Source organism: Zalophus californianus, chromosome 1 (genome assembly GCF_009762305.2).
Source record: "Zalophus californianus isolate mZalCal1 chromosome 1, mZalCal1.pri.v2, whole genome shotgun sequence".
NCBI lineage: Eukaryota > Metazoa > Chordata > Mammalia > Carnivora > Otariidae > Zalophus > Zalophus californianus.
In genome coordinates this window covers 156,929,678-156,948,759 of record NC_045595.1, presented here as the reverse complement: position 1 = coordinate 156,948,759, position 19,082 = coordinate 156,929,678, and the positions used below count along the sequence as shown (strand labels likewise).

Genomic DNA, 19,082 nt, shown 5'->3' with positions numbered 1-19,082 from the left:
GCATCTGTGTGACAATTTTTATTTAGAATTTTTCCTTCAATATTTATAAAAGATTAGGATCTGATTTTCTTTTATTGTGTGCAGCCTTAATCATTTGCATATCAATTTGAAATTCACTTCATAAAACTAATTTGGAAGTTTTTCTCTTGTGTTGTATGTCTGTATGTTTTAAGTAACAGTGAAATGATCTGCTCTCTAGAAGCTTGTTGTAGTCCCCCTGTGAAAGCATTCAGGCCTGGCATTCTTTTCAGTTGGGGAGGGAGAGCTCTTGATGGTTAGGAGCTTTTCTGAATGCTGTGTCTTCTTGTACTTCTATTCCCCATCCTTGTCGTCGGGGATGCTGAGGGCTCCAGGTAGCAGGAAGTAGGAAGTAAGGCTCCAGGGGCAGAGGATACCTTTCTCAAGACAGATGGGGCCTGGGGGTGGATTGGAGAAGGGACAAGAGGGGAGTGAAGCCAGTGGGTGGGTGGGTGGCCGGTGAATAGATGCTGGGGAGGCCCAAGCTGAGGAGAGATCAGCTGCTTCTTCCCAAAGATCTTTCTTCTGACTCTGCATTCCAACCTCTCCTGGGGTGTGTGTGTGTGTGGGGGGGGGGATCTCTGTCTTATTTTCACAGCTGAGAATGCAAAGGAAATTTCCCACAGGCCACTGAACTCTTTGGCAGCCCCTGTGGGGGAGGTCTTCAGAGTCACCTCACCTGAGAGAGTTTAGACTAACAGTCAGCAATCCCACCCCCCAAGTCTCCTCCTTTGCATCTGTCCTGAGCCAGTTTCAGCCAACAAGCCCTGGGGCTCACAGACTTATTAAAAATCCTGAGGTCAGGGCGCCTGGGTGGCTCAGTCGGTTGAGCGACTGCTTTCGGCTCAGGTCATGATCCTGGAGTCCCGGGATCGAGTCCCGCGTCGGGCTCCCTGCTCAGCGGGGAGTCTGCTTCTCCCTCTGACCCTCCCCCCCTCATGCTCTCTCTCTCTCTATCTCATTCTCTCTCTCAAATAAATAAATAAAATCTTAAAAAAAAAAAAAAAAAATCCTGAGGTCATAGACATTCCTTTCATGTTGAATTTTTGATATTCTGAGGCAGCTCTCTCCACAAGGGCTCTGAAACAACCACTCCACTGTTCAGAGAGCTCTGCTGTGAGGTGGTTTTGCTATGGCAAATGGTGGAGGGGGGTAGACTCTTCCGGGTGCCCTGAATGTCCATGCCCCATCTTTCCCCTGCTTCCTGTTTCCCTGCTCTGCCAGCCCTCTGTGCACCTGCAGGAAGCAGGGGTCTCCTTCCCCTCCCCCAACACCGCCTACCACCAGGAGGTGCTGGTCTGTAAGGTAGAGAGTGGGAGCACTCGGCTACAAAAGTCCCCTCTTCTGCAGCTGCAGGATGTTGCTCTTGATTAGAGGCAGGGAAGAGGAGGGAGAGGAAACCTGTGATGTCCCTGGAGCTCCCCACCACTTCTGAGCCGAGGGAAGACTTTGGAGAGGCTGAAGCTCAAGGGCACCGCTGAGAAATTGTTCTGTGCCCCAGGTCGTGTTTCCTGGGTACAAGTTGCGGGCCTTGTGGGAAGCGGGTCCACGGTCAGCCCCCTTCGCCCAGTGCTGTGATCCTGCCAGGCCACAGGCTTCTAGCTGGAGCAGGTGGGCCGGCGGCAGTGGGCTTGCAGGGCGAGGGGAAGGCTGGGCTGTGAGAGGACTTAGGGCGTCTGGGGAGTGCTCTACATTCTGGGCCAGCACTTCTTCCCCCTTTAGATGCAAATGGAGTCCCTTTCCCAGCACCTGTACAACTGCCTCAGGGCTGACCAAGCTTGTCCAGCCCACAACTGTCAAAGTCAGGGGAGAAAAAATGTGGTGACTCCTTTTAGAACTTTCCGATCGGAGATGTGAGTTAGCACCTGAATGACCACAGAGGTTCACACTGTGCTGCAGGGGCTGTGCTGTGGGGACTGACAACTGGCTCCAAAGGCTCAGGGATAGTCTCCTCCCATTTTCCTCTTTCTTCTTTAATTAATATTATTATCAATACTATCACTAATGTATTGAACCCTTCCTATGTGCCAAGTGCTGTGCTAAACAGCTTACCAAACAAATTCATTCCCTGAATCCTCATAAGCTTACAAGGTGGGGCGGGGGGGGGGGCAGTGGGCACTACTGTTCTTGTTGACAGAGGAGGAAACTGAGGCTTAAGGAGATTGAGCAGTTTTCTAAAGGTCACCAAAGCAAACTGAATTTGGACCTACGTGTCTTTTTTTTTTTTTTTTTTTAACCACAGTCTATTAATCATCACCCTCATATCTCTGGAAAACACCATTGGTCAAAACAGATTTGACCGTGTTCCTCTTTAGACTGATTACTTGGAAACAAATAGAGAAATCCTTTAACCATTTTTTTTAAACTTAGTTTAAGTTTCTTGGGATTTCTCATTATATAAGGCAGGTCCTGCCTGTATGGCTTTCACCCACCTGTACGAACTATGGAAATTTGTTATAGCCCAAACCCCAGTGCCCCCTATTTGTGCTCTATTTCCACTAGCTGCTCCCAGCTCCCCCACCCCCGGCTCCTCTGCCTCGACAGCCAGTTTTTGGAAACACTCTGCCCGTTCCAGCTGTGCACCCTCCCTGGGACACACATTAGGGATTACAACTTCTCCAGCTGCGGGCCCTGTGACTACTGGAAGGAGGTGGAGGAGATGTGTCTTGATGTGAGCCTTGAGGGACAGGTTGAATTAGGGCAGAGAGAGGTCGATGAGGTGTATGTTGTCTAAGAGGCTGGAGGTGGGCTGTGGGGGCTGCACGGGTCATGATGTCCAGCTAGGAATGAGCAGAACCCAGGGAGGAGAAGAAACTGGTGTGAGATGGAGCATCCTGCAGGGGGGAGGGGGAGGCTAGGGGCCTGGACAGTGTGGAAGGCTCAGGGTGCTTGCCTGGAATGGAGGGGCAGAACAGCAGGCTTTAGATGTTCCCCTGGTAGAGGAGAAGATTTTTGGGACGTACACCATGAAACATGCCCAGGGTAGCAGAGGCAAGCCCTAGAGGCAGGTGAAGAGAGACCCTCCACCTCCTTTCCCCAGAGTGTGGATTCACCAGAGAGCAAGCTTGGACTGTCTGAAGGCAGCGTCCATGATTATTCACCCTTGTCTCCCCAGAGCCTGGTGCTGAGTCTGGTGTTTCGTAGGCCCTCAGGACTTTCAAATAAATGCAGGAACAGACAGAGGGCGGGCAGGAAGAAGGATGGGTCAACAGTAGGACTTGATCAGGAGCTAGGGACTCCAGACAAGCATCAACCAACCCCTTTCCAGGGTCAGATAACTGGGGCTCACCCTTCTCTGCATTGCTGGTTTTCATGGGTGTCACTAGTCACAAGAAAACTCACTCCTCTGGTCTCCTCTGATTCTACTGGGTTAGAGAAACTAAGCCAAGGTTCAACAAAGTCTCAGTCCAGATACACGAGACTGAAGAAATCCGATTCAAGAAGAGGAACCTCATTCAAAGGCAACTTGCCCTGTTGTCCAAGACTTTTTGTCCTGCCTACATCTTGTCTCTGAAGTAACTGCCTCTTGTTCATGGTTCATTAGATTTCAAGCACAGGTCCTGGTCTGTAAGTGTGCAGACGTAGGTTTCTCTTATGGGTGCACATTCCTTAGTTGGATGAAGCCAGGGGGAGCCCAGTGAACTCCATCAGTAACCAGTTCTTCAGAATCTTGAGCATGACACAGATAGACGGAGACCTTGAGCTCCTGAGACAAAGGCTGATACAAAACAGGCACATTAAGACAGAACTTAAAAACAGTAGATTGACTAATAGTAACCCAAAGACCAATGTGCTTTTAACCACATTTTTGTTTATTTTTTAGTGTGTTTCCTTCACGGTCTTTCTTGTGGCTCACCCTATGCAGTTTGTGTACTTGTTGAGAGCTTTTTTTCTGTCTCTGACATTGGTTTTTGCTGAGCTCAGTTCTTCCAAGACCCTCTCTCCTCATAGGCTCGGTTTTGGCCTGCTAGCTGCAGCCTGCCAGTTTTGGTGGCAGGAGAGGCCTAGGCTGCTTCCTGTGGGCCCCCCGTTGGGCAGAAGCATGTGGTGGTATCTCCTCCTGATCTGGGCCCAGGGCCTGAGGCAGGCTCCCCTCCCAGTCTCAGGTAAGGCCTGACAATCCAGCGTGGGATTGGAGGAAGAGGAGCAGGAAAGGGAGGCTGGGAGTGGAAGTGGGAGTGAGGGAAGGAAACGCATGGTTTTCATAGTCCTGTGTCCCCTCGTGTGAGAAAAGGCAGCCCCTGGGTAGGAGGTGCAGTTCTGTTTTGGCGGATGAAGTCCCTGGGGTTGGGGTGCCTGACTGGCCAACCCAAGAAAGGAAAAAGGGGAAAGAAAGGGACAAGGAGGCGGGATGCTCAGTTCCCTTATAGAAGTTCAGTCCTGCTCCATCGTTCTGTCTTCTGTCCTTGAGGAAACTTCTAGAAAGGCATTGTATGTTTTCTGTGGATCAAAAATGTCTTCTTCACAGACTCCAGAGAGTCTACCGTTATAGATTGAATTTACACTAGATCTGTTTTCTTCTGTATTAAGAACCACAGACAAATGTTTCTGAGGAAGCACACAGATGCTGAGAAACTATAGTCTAACTTATTTTTTATGTTGTTTTTTGAATCATTTGAAGGTGGAGCTGTGCCCACAGTGCTGGGGTGGTCAGTGCTGAGGAGGGTGGTTTTGTGTGGGAGAAACAGTTTCTCTTCAACCCTCCTTTCCTTTGGATTTTGTGGCTTTCCTGAAAGTTTTTCTAGGCAACCCCAAATGGCAGCCAACCAAACCACCAGGTTTCATTTCAAAGGATAATGTGCCCAGCACAGAACTGGCTGCTGGAAGCTAAAGTATAACGGAAGTGGTGGCTGACAGGGCTTATATTCTAGGTAGGGAGAGAAAATAAGTACATGGAAATAATCAGCGAGCTCGTCATGAAGCTAGATTACAGCAGAATATCCTGAGTGGGTGATGGGCTCTGCCGTGTAGCAATTATAGTCTCTGTGGGGAGTGACGGGATGGACAGGAGAGTCTGTCATTCCAGAAACCAACTGTGGCCTCAAAGCCCTTTGGGATTTTGGTGGGAAGTTTTAAGGACAGCTGTTGCCCCAGGACTCATGCATGCTTTCTCCCCTTCCCTAGGAGCTGTGTCAGGCAGGATAGTAACAATGGGGAACGTTTCTGCAGAGGAAGGTGGCTCTGTCACCTTGCAATGTCACCTCTCCTCCACCACTGCCAAAGTGACTCAGGTCAACTGGGAGCAGCAGGACCAACTTCTGGCCGTTCATCATGCTAACTTGGGGTGGCACATCTACCCAGCCTTCAGGGAGCGCGTGGCCCCGGGGCCCAACCTGGGCCTCACCTTGCAGTCGCTGACCAGGAATGACACAGGGGAATACTTCTGCACCTATCACACCTACCCTGATGGGATTTACAGAGGGACATTCTTTCTGGAGGTCCTACACAGCTCAGGTATGCCCTCTGGGGCAGGGTGGCTGATGAACTTCATCCTCCAGAATAGGAAATGTGTTCCTGCCAAACACTCTGCCGGAGCAGGGCCTCTCAATCTCGGCTCACGTTCAAATCACCAGGGAGCTTTAATGATACTGACGCCGGTACCCCTTTGCAGACCAGCTTAATCAGAATCTCCAGGGGCAAACCTGGGAGGTAATAGGTTCTAAAAGCCTGGTGATTCAAATGTGCAGCCAGAACTGAGAACCACTGTTTGGGGTAAGAAGTGCATCTTATGTGCGTTTGTTGGGAAGAATAGTCATTAAGGTCATTTGGGAAATGTTCTCATTTATTAGTTTAGCATCAATCATGCAAATTGGATTAGCTTCTAAGTTTTATAAAGGATTAAAACACAGTGTGTGTTAAGTGAAAACGTACAGCAATTTACATTTGTTTGGTACTTCATAGTTTCCAGAATGCTCTCACATTCATTATCCACCTGAACAACTTAAAGCGGTTCCCTGGAAGGTGGGAAAAGATGATTGCATCTGAGAGACAGTATAGCAGACTGCTTATGAGCTCAGGCTCTGACACCAGCCAGACTGGGTCCCAAATCCTGGTGCTGCTGTTGACTTCAGACAGAATCACTTAGCTTCTCTGTGTATCTCTTCTCTCATCTGTGAAATGAAAATAAATGTAACCTTACGAGGTGCTACCACAGTATTGAATTCCTTACTGCAAGAAAATGCCCTTAAACAGGGCCTGGGACTAAGGAAGTGTTAGCTATGAATGCCAGCCCCTCCCACGTAACTATCTGATGGGGGCGGAGGCTGAGAAGATATAAGGCTACTCGCAAGTTTCTTTTTAAAATGGTACTTCTTGGCTGGCTGGGACAAAGGTCAATGCCGCACGCAGGTAGGAGCCCGTATCCTTTCTGGTTCTATGGACAGCCCGCCGTAGCCCTTCTGCCTCGTGAAGCTGTGTTCTCCATGACCACTTTGCTCCCCATCTGCCCTCTTTCCCCACCTGCGGCCAAAGCAAGAGGCTGAGTCTGCCGGGCAGAAGGAACTCATTCTGGAAGCTTGGGCTCCCTCCCCCTGGTATCCCGTGGGTACTGTGAGCACTACCTTGCCCCAAGTGACTGCACTTTTAGCCATCTTTCCCACAGTGTAAACCCTTAGTTAGAGGGAAGAGGGCCCAGCCTCTGCTATCCCCTTCTTTCAAGACTTCCCTGGACACCTGGGATCCGCCTGAGCTCCTGGAAAGGAGGCGGGGATGGGACACGGCAGCCTGGAAACCCTTCCACCTGCGGCATAGCTCACATCTGGGCACCTGTCCTGTTTCTTTCCCACTCTCCTTGGATCAGCTATCCCACTTCTCTTCATAACCCCCTTTTGGCTCCTCCTCCTTACATTTTACATCTTAATAGAAGTTCACTTTTTCATGCTTTGGTTCATATCACGAATATTTATTAAGCACCTGCTATGTGCCAGGTGCTGAGAAAACGTAAAGGATAAAGCTCTAGAACCTCACTCCCCTGCCAGAATCCCCCAGCTGGAATAATGTGATAGGCTTATGGCGAAAGGTTATATGCTTTTTGCCCTGTTTTTAGTACTTTAATATTAATTTTATTTTAATTTTTAATTAAACTTTTTTCCTGGTATGATTATAAATATGAAATTTAATAAAAGAAAATGTTCACTCTCTGGGGTTTTTTTTTTTTTGTTTTTTGTTTTTTGTTTTTTTTTTTGCTCTGGATGTCATTGTTTCATTTCATGATTATTATAGAAAGCGATTTTATCGACTAGAGGAAGGGAGTGTTAACAGTGGTCTGCTCTGGGGTCAAATGTGTGAGGTGCTCGAGAGGTCAGCAGCTGATTTCACGACGGGCCAGGCAGATGCTCTGTTGGCCAAAGAGCCGGGCTTAACGACCCCAGAACTTCGAGAAAGGCCTGGCCAGCCCCCACCTCTGGGCCCTGACATGGAGGCTTCGCTGTGTGATGGTTGCCTTTTGCTTCTGGCTTTCACCCCCTCATTTTCATTTTTTTCATCCTTCCAGTGGCTGAGCACAGCGCTGCATTCCAGATCCCACTGCTGGGAGCCATGGCCACCGTGCTGGCAGTCATCTGTGTGGCAGTCATCATGGTGGTCACACTGACCAGAAAGGTAATGACTCTGGCTGCACAGTTCAGTCATGGGCACCCCCCCCCCAGCCCGTGCCATCCTTTCATGTCCCTGTCCTAGCCAGAGAAAGACCAAGATGTGGTCCCGCCCTCTTTTCTTCATGCTTTTCGATGGCCCTTGCTCTGCCTTTCGGTCAAGTTGTTTACGCTCTTCTTCTGTCCCCTTCCTGGTCTGGGAACCCCACCCAGAAAGCCTGGACCTGTATGCTTCCCATCTTGCTATCACCTACAGTTCCCAGCTCCTGCCTGCCCCTGAAGCCACTCCCTGGAGAGTTTATCTATTGTGAGTTTGATGCATCTGGGGCATCCACTCTGTGCTAGGGAGTTGTGCATGTGAGCTTATTTGATTTTAATAACCTTTCCGTATTGCTGGGCTACCCAGCACTTCTGTAGGATGAGAAATAAACACTCCCCAAATTTAGGAGTAAAAGGTACATGGCAAGATCAGTAGGCTGTAAATCCTCTGTCCCTCTGGCTTAAGAGGTCACGCAGCTGAAAGCGTGCTAGATGGGCAAGTGGATGATGTAGTGCTGACCATAAGGTCAGCACTGAGTGTGATTACAGGGAAGACGTTGAAACTCCCTGGCCTCCATTTCCTCAGATAGAAAGTGGGGATGCCCGTGATTCTGCTTGCTCTCTATCACAGAGTTGCGATGAACAGGTGGCACATTGCATGTGAAAGCTTTGTAAACAGTGAAAAAAATATTAACGTGCTTGTGCTGTTAACTGGTAGCTACCGATTAGCGAAAGAATTTCCACCATTTGTTTTGTCTGCCCTTTTGGACTTTTTTAAGCTATCCCGGGTCACTTTAATTCCAGTCACCAAACATTTTGGGGAAGGCGAGATTGGGATTGCCAATGTTATTTTCCACCTCATCTTAGACCCTGCTCCCTAGTTCCCGATTCACTTTCCCCCCAACTCGGGTTCCGCTCAATTAACAACCCACCTCTTCATCCCTGACTTTGCTTCCTCTGGACCATGTACATGCTGCTGTTATCACTGATATAAGTGGGTTTGTAGCCACCACCTTATTTTCTTCATGTTTGTTTTGCCTGTTTTCCCCCTATTCTTTCTTGCTGTCTTTTGAATTAAGTACTTATTATTATAAAAAAGATCTCTTTGGTAATGAGGCATTTTTGGCTATTCTTATAGTGGTTACACTGGAGATTACAAAATAGACCCCTGACTTATTAAAGTCTAGCATAAATTAGTGCTTTTATCATTTCTTGGATTATGCAAGAATCTTAGGACACATTAACTTTTTTTACCTTCCTTCCCAACTTATTGCTATTATCCCCATGTATTTTAGTTTTAAATTTCTTTTAAACCCTGAAAGAAATTAGTATTGAGAGTCAATATTCACTTCGATTTATCCTTTCTGTGCTCTCCACATCTTCCTGCATGTCCTATCTTGTAAGTAGGATCATTTTCCTTCTGTTTGAAGAATATTATTTAGTATTTCCTCTTGTGCAGGCGATGAATTATCCTGGTTTTTGTTTGCCTGAAAATATCTTTATTTTTCCTTAACTTAAAAGTGATGTATCTGTTTTGCTGGGTCTATACTTCTATGTTGGCAAGTGTTTTCTTTCAGCACATGGAGAACATTTTTCCATCGTCTCTGGCTTCTTATATTTCTGTTGAGAAATTATGTGAGTCTTATTTTTGCTCCTTTGCAGATATGGCTTTTTCTTATGGTTCTTTAAAAATTTTCTTTCTCTTTGATCTTCAGCAACTGCACAGTAACATAATTAGATATGGCAGGGAATGCATAGTGCTCTCAAGGTGGGTAGGTTGAGGACAGTTTAAAAGAGACATTTACGAAGAACTGGGCAACACATAAGGAAACCTTTAGGGGAAGTGTAGCAGCGTGTTGGTGTCACCCCTCATCTTTAGGGGAAAGGAGAGGGGGATTACTAGAACCTGGAAGGAGAGATTTGTGCAGGGGACCACCTTGAGAAGTACTGGAATCTTTGAGGGAAGGCTACAGCCAGTCCAACGCCCTCCCTGGCAGAGAGAATGTACTCTCCTTCCCTCCATTCCTCACCGCCCCCCCCCCCCCCGTTGCTCTGCATTGGCCGAACCCAAACTCAAGCCCGAGGGCAAGGGAGCCCCCTGATGCAGTACCTATAATTCAGTCTCCTCAGGAGACAATCGGGATGGAAGGAAACAGAAGGCTGGATGGAGAGTGCAGTTGAGGGGTGAACAGAGATGGTATCCACCCCAGTGCAGCTCACAGACCCGGAAACTGGGCAAGAGATCTTGACTTTGCAGGGGATGCTGGCCTCAGCCTTCTCTCGTGTATTCTTGATCTCTTGATTACGTATATAAGTAATGCCCCTGTTGGCTGTCCATCTATATTTCTTTTTGGAACACTGCTTTATTAGCCATCTTCATATCCCTGTGGGTCAGGCTTCCCTGGCTGCCATTGCAGTAATTACATCCACTTTGTTTCTTAAGCTCCGCCATCTGCCCCTATATTATTTTGGGGTCTCCTCATCTGTGTTGCTACCAGGGACCCAGTTCTATAAAAGCATTCAGCCCCAGCATGCAGAGGAGAGATGCCACTAAGCCTCCTAATGAAGCTGGTGCTCTCTTCACTAGCACATTCCTTTCCACCTTTGTGAAAGAGTGTCCTCTGGATCTTCCCTAGAACCATAATCAGCTATTGGATTTTCAAAATTATGTAGTACAGGGATTGGCCAAGTTTCTCTGTAAAGGGCCAGGTAGTAAATCTTTGAGGCTTTGTGGGCTATGCGGTCTCTGTTGCAACAATTCAACTCTGCCACTGTAGTATGAAAGCACCAGAGACAATATGCAAATGGACGAGTATGGCTGTGTTCCAACACACTTTTATTTATAAACACTGAAATTTGAATTTCATATAATTTTCATGTGTCATGAAATATTATTCTTCTTTTGAATTTGTTTTCAACCACTTAAAAATATAAAAATCATTTTTAGCTCCCGGGCAGTACAAAAATCTGTGGTGGGCCAGATTTGAGCCATGGGCCTTAGTTTGCCAGTCCCTGATTTAGTAGGTTATATTGGGGAAAACTCTGTTTTTTCCTCTTCTCTACTCTTAACACTGCACAGAACACTTCTAAACACCAGATGGGTGGGTTTATTCCCACACTGACCAATTCTTCTACACCATCTGGGTGTCCTACAATCAATTCAGTTCTGACACTATCTGCTTGGAATTAACATCAGAACCCACAAATTAAGGGCTCAGTCCTACAAGACTGCCCTCCCTTCAGACACCAGCTGCAAGTCCCAGATTGTCACCTGTACTTCTGACTGACCGGCTCTACACTGAAGTTCCTACAACCCCCTCCTTGGACTTGATAAGTTGCTGACAGCTCACAGAACTCAGAGGAACACTTACTTACATTTACTGGCTTATTACATAATACAGAAGATGATAAAGGATACAGATGAATAGCCAGATGAAGGAGATACACAGGGTGAGGTCAAGAAGGGTCTCAAGCGCAGGAGCTTCTGGTCCCTGGAGAGTTGGGGTGTGTTACTCTCCTGGCATGTGGATGTTTTCAGCAATCTGGAAGCTCTTTGGACCCCATACTTGGGGGATGTTTCTGGAGACTTCATCATGTAAGCATGATTGATTATGAACTCATTTCCCAGCCCCTCTCCTCTCTCTGGAGAATGGGGGTGCGGTGAGGCTGAAAGTTCCAAGTTTCGAATCATGGCTTGGTCTTTCTGGTCACCAGCCTCCATCCAGGAGCCCACCCAACATTACCTCATTGGAACAAAAGACTCCTATCACCAGGAGATTCCAAGAGATTTAGGAGCCCTGTGTAAGACATTCCCATCATTCAGGAAATTATAAGGGTTTAAGGAGCATTGTGTCAGGAACCAGGGTTAAAGATCAAACATTAATAGAAACAGAAGATACAGACCTATATATATATATATATATATATATATATATATATATATATATATATATATTCCTTATGATTTCACATACATCCATTATAGCAGCCTTGCTTTTCTGAGCATTTTATTTTTTTCTTGCATAATTTGCTAAAGCAGTGTTAGCATCTCTCTTGACAGCAATGTATTAGCCTTCTCTTCTGGGGGCCTAGTGAGGGTGTTACAGGGCCACTGCCAGGAGCAACTGTGTTAGATCAGGTCCCCAGAAAGAGAGCCTGACATGTGAATTCTGGTGAGAATAGTTTATTGGGATGGACTCTCAGGTGAAGCATAGTAAGGGAGGCAGGATAGGGCTGAGGGAAGAAAGCTCAACTTGATGTGGTCTCAGCTGGAGACTTGGCTGCAGTAAGAATTGTATGCAGTTCGTTGTACCTTGAGGCAGGGAGCTGGCTTTTTGAATACTCACCTCAGTCATTACTGACCACTGGCTGCTCACCAGAGAGCGCCCAAGAGCAATTCTCTGGGGAAGGGGCAGCTGTGAGCCACCCAGAGCCCATAGTCCCAGTGTCTGGGGAATGGGAGCACTGGTCAGGTAGGGAGGATCTGAGCAGGGTACCTACAGCATTCCCCACAGACCTGGAGAGCCTGTTGATCGCATTATTTAGGAGCATGGACTTGGGAATCAGACAGACCTAGTTTTGGATCCTGGCTCTACCACTTGACTTGCTGTGGTAGGGTCTATAAAATGCCAATAATTGTGATGCTGCATTCACAGGGTTGTGGGGAAACTCAAGTCAAATAATTCATGTAAGGCACTTAGCATTTTTCCTGGCATGCAGTAATAAGTATTGGTTGTGAAGTTCTTGTAATTATCATAAATTTTATTTACTGAAGCACTTCATAATACTTGGTACTCAAAAATGTTGATACTGCATGGATTGATTACAACTAAACGAATGGATGTTTGTTAAGCAGTTCCCCTAGGGGGACCTTCTGTGAGGGAAAGGAGAGATGGGTGTGTCCAGCTCCATGTCAATGACAGCCAACTGTCCCTCCTCCTCACATTCTCCCAGGGGGCAATGTTTGTCCTCCTAGGGCCCAGCTGCAATCTCTGTAGCTCCCTTTGGTCCTTTAGGACAATTCAGCCCCAGGCTTGTGTTTTATACTGACAATCACAGAGTCCCCTATGCGGGATGAAATGAAAATCGAACAGCTGAGAGACCCATCTCAGACATGTTTACATTTCCCAGAACACCTTGGAAACCAAAATGGTTTTAAGATCCCAGGGCAAGGGTGGCCCATCTAGGAATGGAAGCAAGAACATACCAGCATCAAAGGTCACAATCAGTTCTTTGAGAAGGAATTGGATATTTATATTTATTAAATGGATTGGGTCACATCAAGGGATGTAGTACTTTTTTCAAGTCCAGCATCAGCATGATGCATGATGACCATGCTTTTCCTTCATACCTATGGGAAGGGAGAGCAGCCATTGCTATTGAAAAGGAATGAACAAAACAGTGAGTGGGGACAGACCACCTGACTCCTGTGTGTGTGTTTTTGAGACCATGGCCTCTCTCTGGGCCCAGTTCCTCAGGGCCTGCAGGGTGGCACCAGCCCTAAGTTTTGATATTTGTTCATGATGTACATGCATGCAGCCCACCCACCCGTCCTGTTAGCCTATATTCGTGCACTGCTGAGCTGGACACTAGCCAGTGATGATGTCCGTTTCCTATCCTGGGAAGCCACAGAGGGTGGGAAGAATGAGATTTGGTTTGTGTTTGTTGTGATTCTCCAGGCCTGTGTGTGGCTTTTTGGGATTCTGTCCTCCAGACCTATGGTGGGGGTAAGTGACATGTTTAGAGCAGTCTCCAGTAAGACAGAGAGGGTGTCACCTTTGCAGTGGGTGTCATTTGGCATTTCTTCGGCCATCCTGCTTGTGCCTACAGGTCTTTGATTTCCTTGGCTTAGCACAACCTTCACCTGCGATGCTCTCCTATGGGGCTAATGGCTGACTCCATACCCTTTATTTTCCCAAACAAATTTTGCTATCTGTCCTATTTTCCCATAAGAGCAATCATAGATATCTGACCATGCGTCCCTACCTGGGTTTGGAAAATCCCTGTTCTTTGAGGTATGGGGCTGAGGAAGAACGTGTGCATGTGCATGTGTGTGTGCACACATGTGTGAGTACACACACATTTCAGTCCTAAGACACATACTGTAAGTCTCTTGTGGGCTGTGAGGTTATAAAGAGGAACACGGCAGAGATGCTTCCCTCAGGGAGCTCACAGTTTGGGGCCTGAAGAGGCGAGAGGGGTAATATTGAGTTCTGGACAGCACTGCGTGTTACAACAGAGAACATCCAGAAACATGTTCTAGGATCCAGGGAGAATGCCGCTCTCCCAGAAGGGTCAGAGAAGGCTTCTTGGACAATGTGCTATGGAGCTGAGTCTGGAGGAAAGAGGAAACAACTTTTTGGGGAACTACAAAGAACGGACAGTGGGAGTAGCACAAACAGAATAGGGGAGGCGGGAATCAGTGCACGGCATTCAGGAAGCTGTAAGATGAGGGGCGGTCTGGCTGAGGAGAAAGAGCCTGGCCTGGCCCCGTGTCAGAACTGGGTCCAGGGCAAGGGCCTTCACCTGTCGGTGCCTATTAGCTCATTCAAAAGTAGAAGCTTCAATGAGGTTGTTGCCGAGATTACATAAAGGAGCTGGCCAGTGCGTGCTCACAGCAGCTTCGCAATAAATGGTGTCTCTCTGGCACCCAGGCTCTATACCAGAAGTTGGGGTGTTGGGTGGAGAAGCACTGCAGGGGATGCAGCTGGAAAGGTGAATGCGACCAAATCACAAAATGCATTTTGGGAGACATCACACACAGTCTCCTGCAGGGAATGTAGCGAAATTATGGACTGACTTGCGGGGTTTTACAAACCCCTTGACATCCACCTGTGGCTCCTATAGGAGATGAAGCACTCTTCGGTAGACAAGGGGAGCTGTCACAGGGTTTGAGGCAGAAGCGTGGCACGATCCACCTCCCAGTTCCAAACTGTCGCTGTGCTGGTGGCCATGTGGAAGTCAGAGCAGAAGAAAGAGGGCGTCCAGAGGCAGGCAGATGTAGAAGCACGGGGGGAGATAAGACATGGGGGTAGGAACAGAGAAGAGGGAAGTGATTTTAGAGAGAGTAAAACTGGAGTATTTGAGGAATGAAACTGGACGGGGTTTTATGGCTGATCAGAATTTAACACTGGGCTTCAGGTTTCTGGTCAGCTTGTGCCACGAACGAGGACAGAGAATACAGGGGCAGGAACAGTTTGTGGCGGAGGAAACATGATGCTCTCATTTGAGACACGGTGAGTCTGGGCTTGCTGTGATGGCCTAGGTCTGGAGCTTGGGGCAGAAGTTTGTAGGGCTAGTTTGGGTAGAGATCTGGGAATCTTCAGGGGGCAGAGGGTGCTCATAAGAGGGACATATAGATGAAGTGACTCAGAGTGTTGAGTATGAGGACACAGAGGGAAGAGCTCTGGGGAACCCCTTTATTTGGGGAGATCACGTGGCGGCAGGAAATAAACAGGCCTGGCTAAAGGGGAAGGTGGGGGTTCACAGGGAGAGGAGAACCAAGAGAGAGTGATGCCATGGAGGCCAGGGAAGGAGAAGGAGAACACGGCAAAAAGGCAGAAGTCAACAGTGCCAGATGCAGTAAAGAGAGCAAGAGAGCTGAGGCAGAAAGCTGCTTCCCTGGGCTTAGTGAGTAGTGAATAGTAATGGGGTGCAGGGCTCCTTGCATGTGGAGCGAGTGTAGGTTCACTGGGGTGCTTAGTCCTGAAATCTAGCTGTGATGAGGTTGAGCAATTAAGGGTTAGGGAACTGGTGTTGGTAAGAACACAACCTAGCGTGTGTGTGTGTGTGTGTGTGTGTGTGTGTGAGCGTGTGTGTGTGTGTGTAAGAAAGGAAGAGAGAGAGATCATTGTAACTATGTATAATGTTGGGGAGTAACTTCTGAATAACATCCCCACATCCTCACTTAGTAGTTTGTTTGTTTTTACAAGAAATCTCTCAGAGTCCATTGTGCGGAAAGTGGCCTCAGGATGCTGGCACGCGAACAGGAGGAATGGAACCCCCAAGCTCTGTCATCGGCTGGAAGTGGCAGGCAGGCAGAGACGGCACCCGTGGGCTTCTACACAGAGCAAAGGGGAGAGGACTATGCCGAGCCACATGACTACTTCAATGTCCTGAGCTACAGGAGCCTTGGAAGCTTCAGCTTCCTGGCTGAGATGGGTTAGCTGCCCGAGGCATCATCTGGGAGAGGCACTCCTGTGTCTGCGGTTACAGGTGGATGTGTAAGGGTCTGCGGTCTTTGTCACCGCCGTGTGTGCATGCAAGTATATGTTCAGTTGAATATGTTCAGTGAATAAGGGTCATTCTCTTCACCGTATTTCCTCTGCCTCTCCCCTTCCCTTCCATTGTGGCAGACCCAGAGGGAGCAGCTTGTATCTTGATTCTGAATGCACAGTTAAAAAAAAAAAAATGACTTGGTTTTGAATCTAGCAGTTGAGCAGACCCTGGGGCTCCGAGAAATGCCTTCCCCCTCGTAGCACTGGGTGGGGCTTTGGTGGTCTGGGCACGGGCAGAGTTTTGTGGATGATGATGATGATGATGATGATGACGATGATGATGATGGTATGACTCATCTCATTTCTCACGGTCATTTTCATCAACATTCACACATTCAAGGCATTTTATGAACAAGGCATGGTACCGGCTTCCATGGGGGAGATTCGAGCATGACTAAAATTGTGCTTTCGGATCTGAGCCCTTTTAGACCTTACACTTAAGTGGGGTAATGCCATTTCCATTAAAGGTAGTAAGAAGACAGGGATACGAGACCTAGGCCTTTGGGAAGAGATGCTGGTGCAGGCTGAAGTAGTCAGGATAGGCTTGTCTGGGGTGAAGTGGCCTGGGAGGATGGAGGGAACAGGGAGGCTAGGGTGGTGAGGTTGGGAATTTTGTCTAGGGAGGACCGAGAAACTGACCAGAACTGCTGAAATTCCCACATGGAAGATCCCGGCACCAAGGGAGCCAACAGGCCTTTGGATTTTATTCCTTGGGCAGATAATTCAAGTCTCCTTCTGTTGAGTGTGCTCGGAGTCTGGGGATGGCTGGCTGCAGGGGATCCGAGGCCTTCCAGATGCCCGCCGGGGACGTGCGCAGGAGTGTGGCATCCTCTGTGGGAGCTGCATCCTAGCCCCTGGCCAGGACAGGACCCACCTTTTCTCTATCAATCCACCATTGAGCCAGTGAGGAAAGAATCTGTGTCCCACCAAAAGGAATACCTGGATTTAAAATAGGGACTCTTCCAGGGGTGTGGGGCGGGGAAGAGGGTGATCAAGTGTTTAAAGATGAATGCCCTCTCCTTAGCTGCTCTGAACCCTCAAATCCATCCCCTGAGCTCTTCGTGCTGGGGTTTGGGTGGCATCTAAGCACTGGTTTCCATTTAACTGGCATTCAGGTCTTTATCCCACCACCACCTCTCCTATAGGAGTGAGGAGGGGGCTGGGCTCACAGGTGACAGGTTTTCTTTCCTGGGCAGAGGAACCGAGGAAGAATGTGAAGCAAGGCTGTTGTTTGCCAATGGCTGGAATCAAGCACTGCCCTGCTCCCTAAGAATTAGGCAGGCTGAGCAAGAAGACATTTCAACTCCTACTCCTTGGATTTTGATTTTGATTTTTCTCACTTCTCTACCAATAGGTATGTGGTTAGGAGCGATGAGCTGAAATCTGTCCCAAGCGCTGAGTCCTCTGGAAGACAGATGGACACGTTTAAAGTGCTATTAGGTACCACAGCAGTTCACCACACTCTTCTTGCAGAACTAGTGCAAACTGCTTGCGAGTAGAACACAATTCATGGATTGGAGATGAACTAAAATGTAATGACAAAAAGGGAATGGCAGTTTGATTGGGAGGAGATGTCTATTGGGTCAAGGCTAGACTGAGAGTTACAGTGTTATTTAACATGATTATAGTAACAGGAAATATCTACAAATACCATTTGGATGGTGATAAAAGTACAAAAGGACCCATAGATGTGATAAATGGGTTTAGTCAGGTTACTAAAATGAGAATGAATTAGAAAATAAATTTTAAAGTGGAATTCACCAAACTGGCTTTTCCATGGAGAACCAGAAGAGACAGTCCCCTAAAAGCCAGGTTCCTGGAGACACGTCCTGTCCAGCCATTCTCCATGGATAGCCATCTAGTGTGCGAGACGTGGTTAGTCTGAACTGAGAGGTAGTGTGCTACATGTGTAACACACACCCCAGATTTTGAAGGTTTATTGAGAATAATAAGAATATAAACTATCACGTTAATAATTTAAAAATATTGATTACATGTTGAAATAATGGTATTTGGGATATATTGGGTTCAATAAAATGTTATTAAAATTAATTCCTTTTTACTTTCTTAATATGGCTACTGGAAAAAATCTAAAATTGCATATGTGGCTCCCATTACATTTTTCTTGGACCATGCATCATTAGACCTTAAACCCAAGCCAAGCTGGCACCAGGGAGGGGTGTCTATCTCTGACTGGTGGTCTTTCTCTTTTTCTCTGATTCATGATAGGGTTTGAGGAGGCTATAGGAAAGGATTACAGGGGAGATGGAGGTGGGAGATTATTAAGTGCACACAGGGAGTGATCCTAAACTCTCTTGGATCCCCTCCTGGATTTCATGATAGGAGAAGGAGAGAATAAATGAATTAATGAATGAGAGTTTGGGGAGGAATAAATGTATTGATTCCCCACCCTTTATTACTCCACATTCTAAGCCTGAGCATATAGAGTCTGATCTATAATCCAGAGAATTACCCTGAACAAATATGAGAAATCCTGAGTCATGGAGCTTTGAGATAGATGATCTTCATGAGTAGACAGGGTTTTCCTGTGCAATTTTATTTCACCACTCGTTCCTTCTCACCTGCGAGCCCTAGGAGATGCATCATCACACATTCAGGTTCATACAGATGCCATCAGTGCTGAGCTGGACAGGCAGGGTGGTTATGCGTGCTGCATACACATGGCAGCATTCTGGTGGGCACACTGTACCCACAAAGAGGAGGGACTCAGCAGCATGGCTGTGGCTGCCAGCTGTGGGGTGTGAGTTTTGTTCCATCTTCTGGTTCTTCCCAGTCCTGCTTCATGACTGTAACTAGTAAACTTCTACATCCACTCCAAGGTACACCTACCAAGAGGCCCAGAGGAGTTTAATGTGTGCAAGAGCCTGGACTTTCAGGAAAGCAGAATTAGGTACTTTGATGTTTGATGGAATTTTTTTTTTTTTTTTTTTTTTGCAGAAGGTAGAATCTAGGACAAAACTATCCAATAGAACTTTCTGTGATGATAGAAATGTTTTGTATTTGTGTCATTCAATATGGCAGCCACTAGTCACATGTGGCTATTGAGCCTTTGAAATGGGGCTACTGTGACTAAGGAACTGAATTTTAAATTTCATTTCATTTTAATTAAATGTAAATAATGACATGACTAGTATAT

The 19,082-nt window shown here is 47.2% G+C and overlaps 1 protein-coding gene across 1 annotated transcript; it reads left to right on the top strand.

The window, feature by feature from the left end:
- Nucleotides 1-3,943: 3,943 nt before the first annotated feature.
- On the top strand, nucleotides 3,944-17,946 carry TIGIT (T cell immunoreceptor with Ig and ITIM domains). The gene is made up of 4 exons (XM_027582766.2): nucleotides 3,944-4,124; nucleotides 5,143-5,472; nucleotides 7,511-7,617; nucleotides 15,581-17,946. Exons 1-4 carry the CDS (start codon nucleotides 4,061-4,063, stop codon nucleotides 15,812-15,814), a joined length of 735 nt encoding a protein of 244 aa, XP_027438567.1. The 5' UTR covers nucleotides 3,944-4,060; the 3' UTR covers nucleotides 15,815-17,946.
- The last annotated feature ends 1,136 nt before the right edge of the window (nucleotides 17,947-19,082 follow it).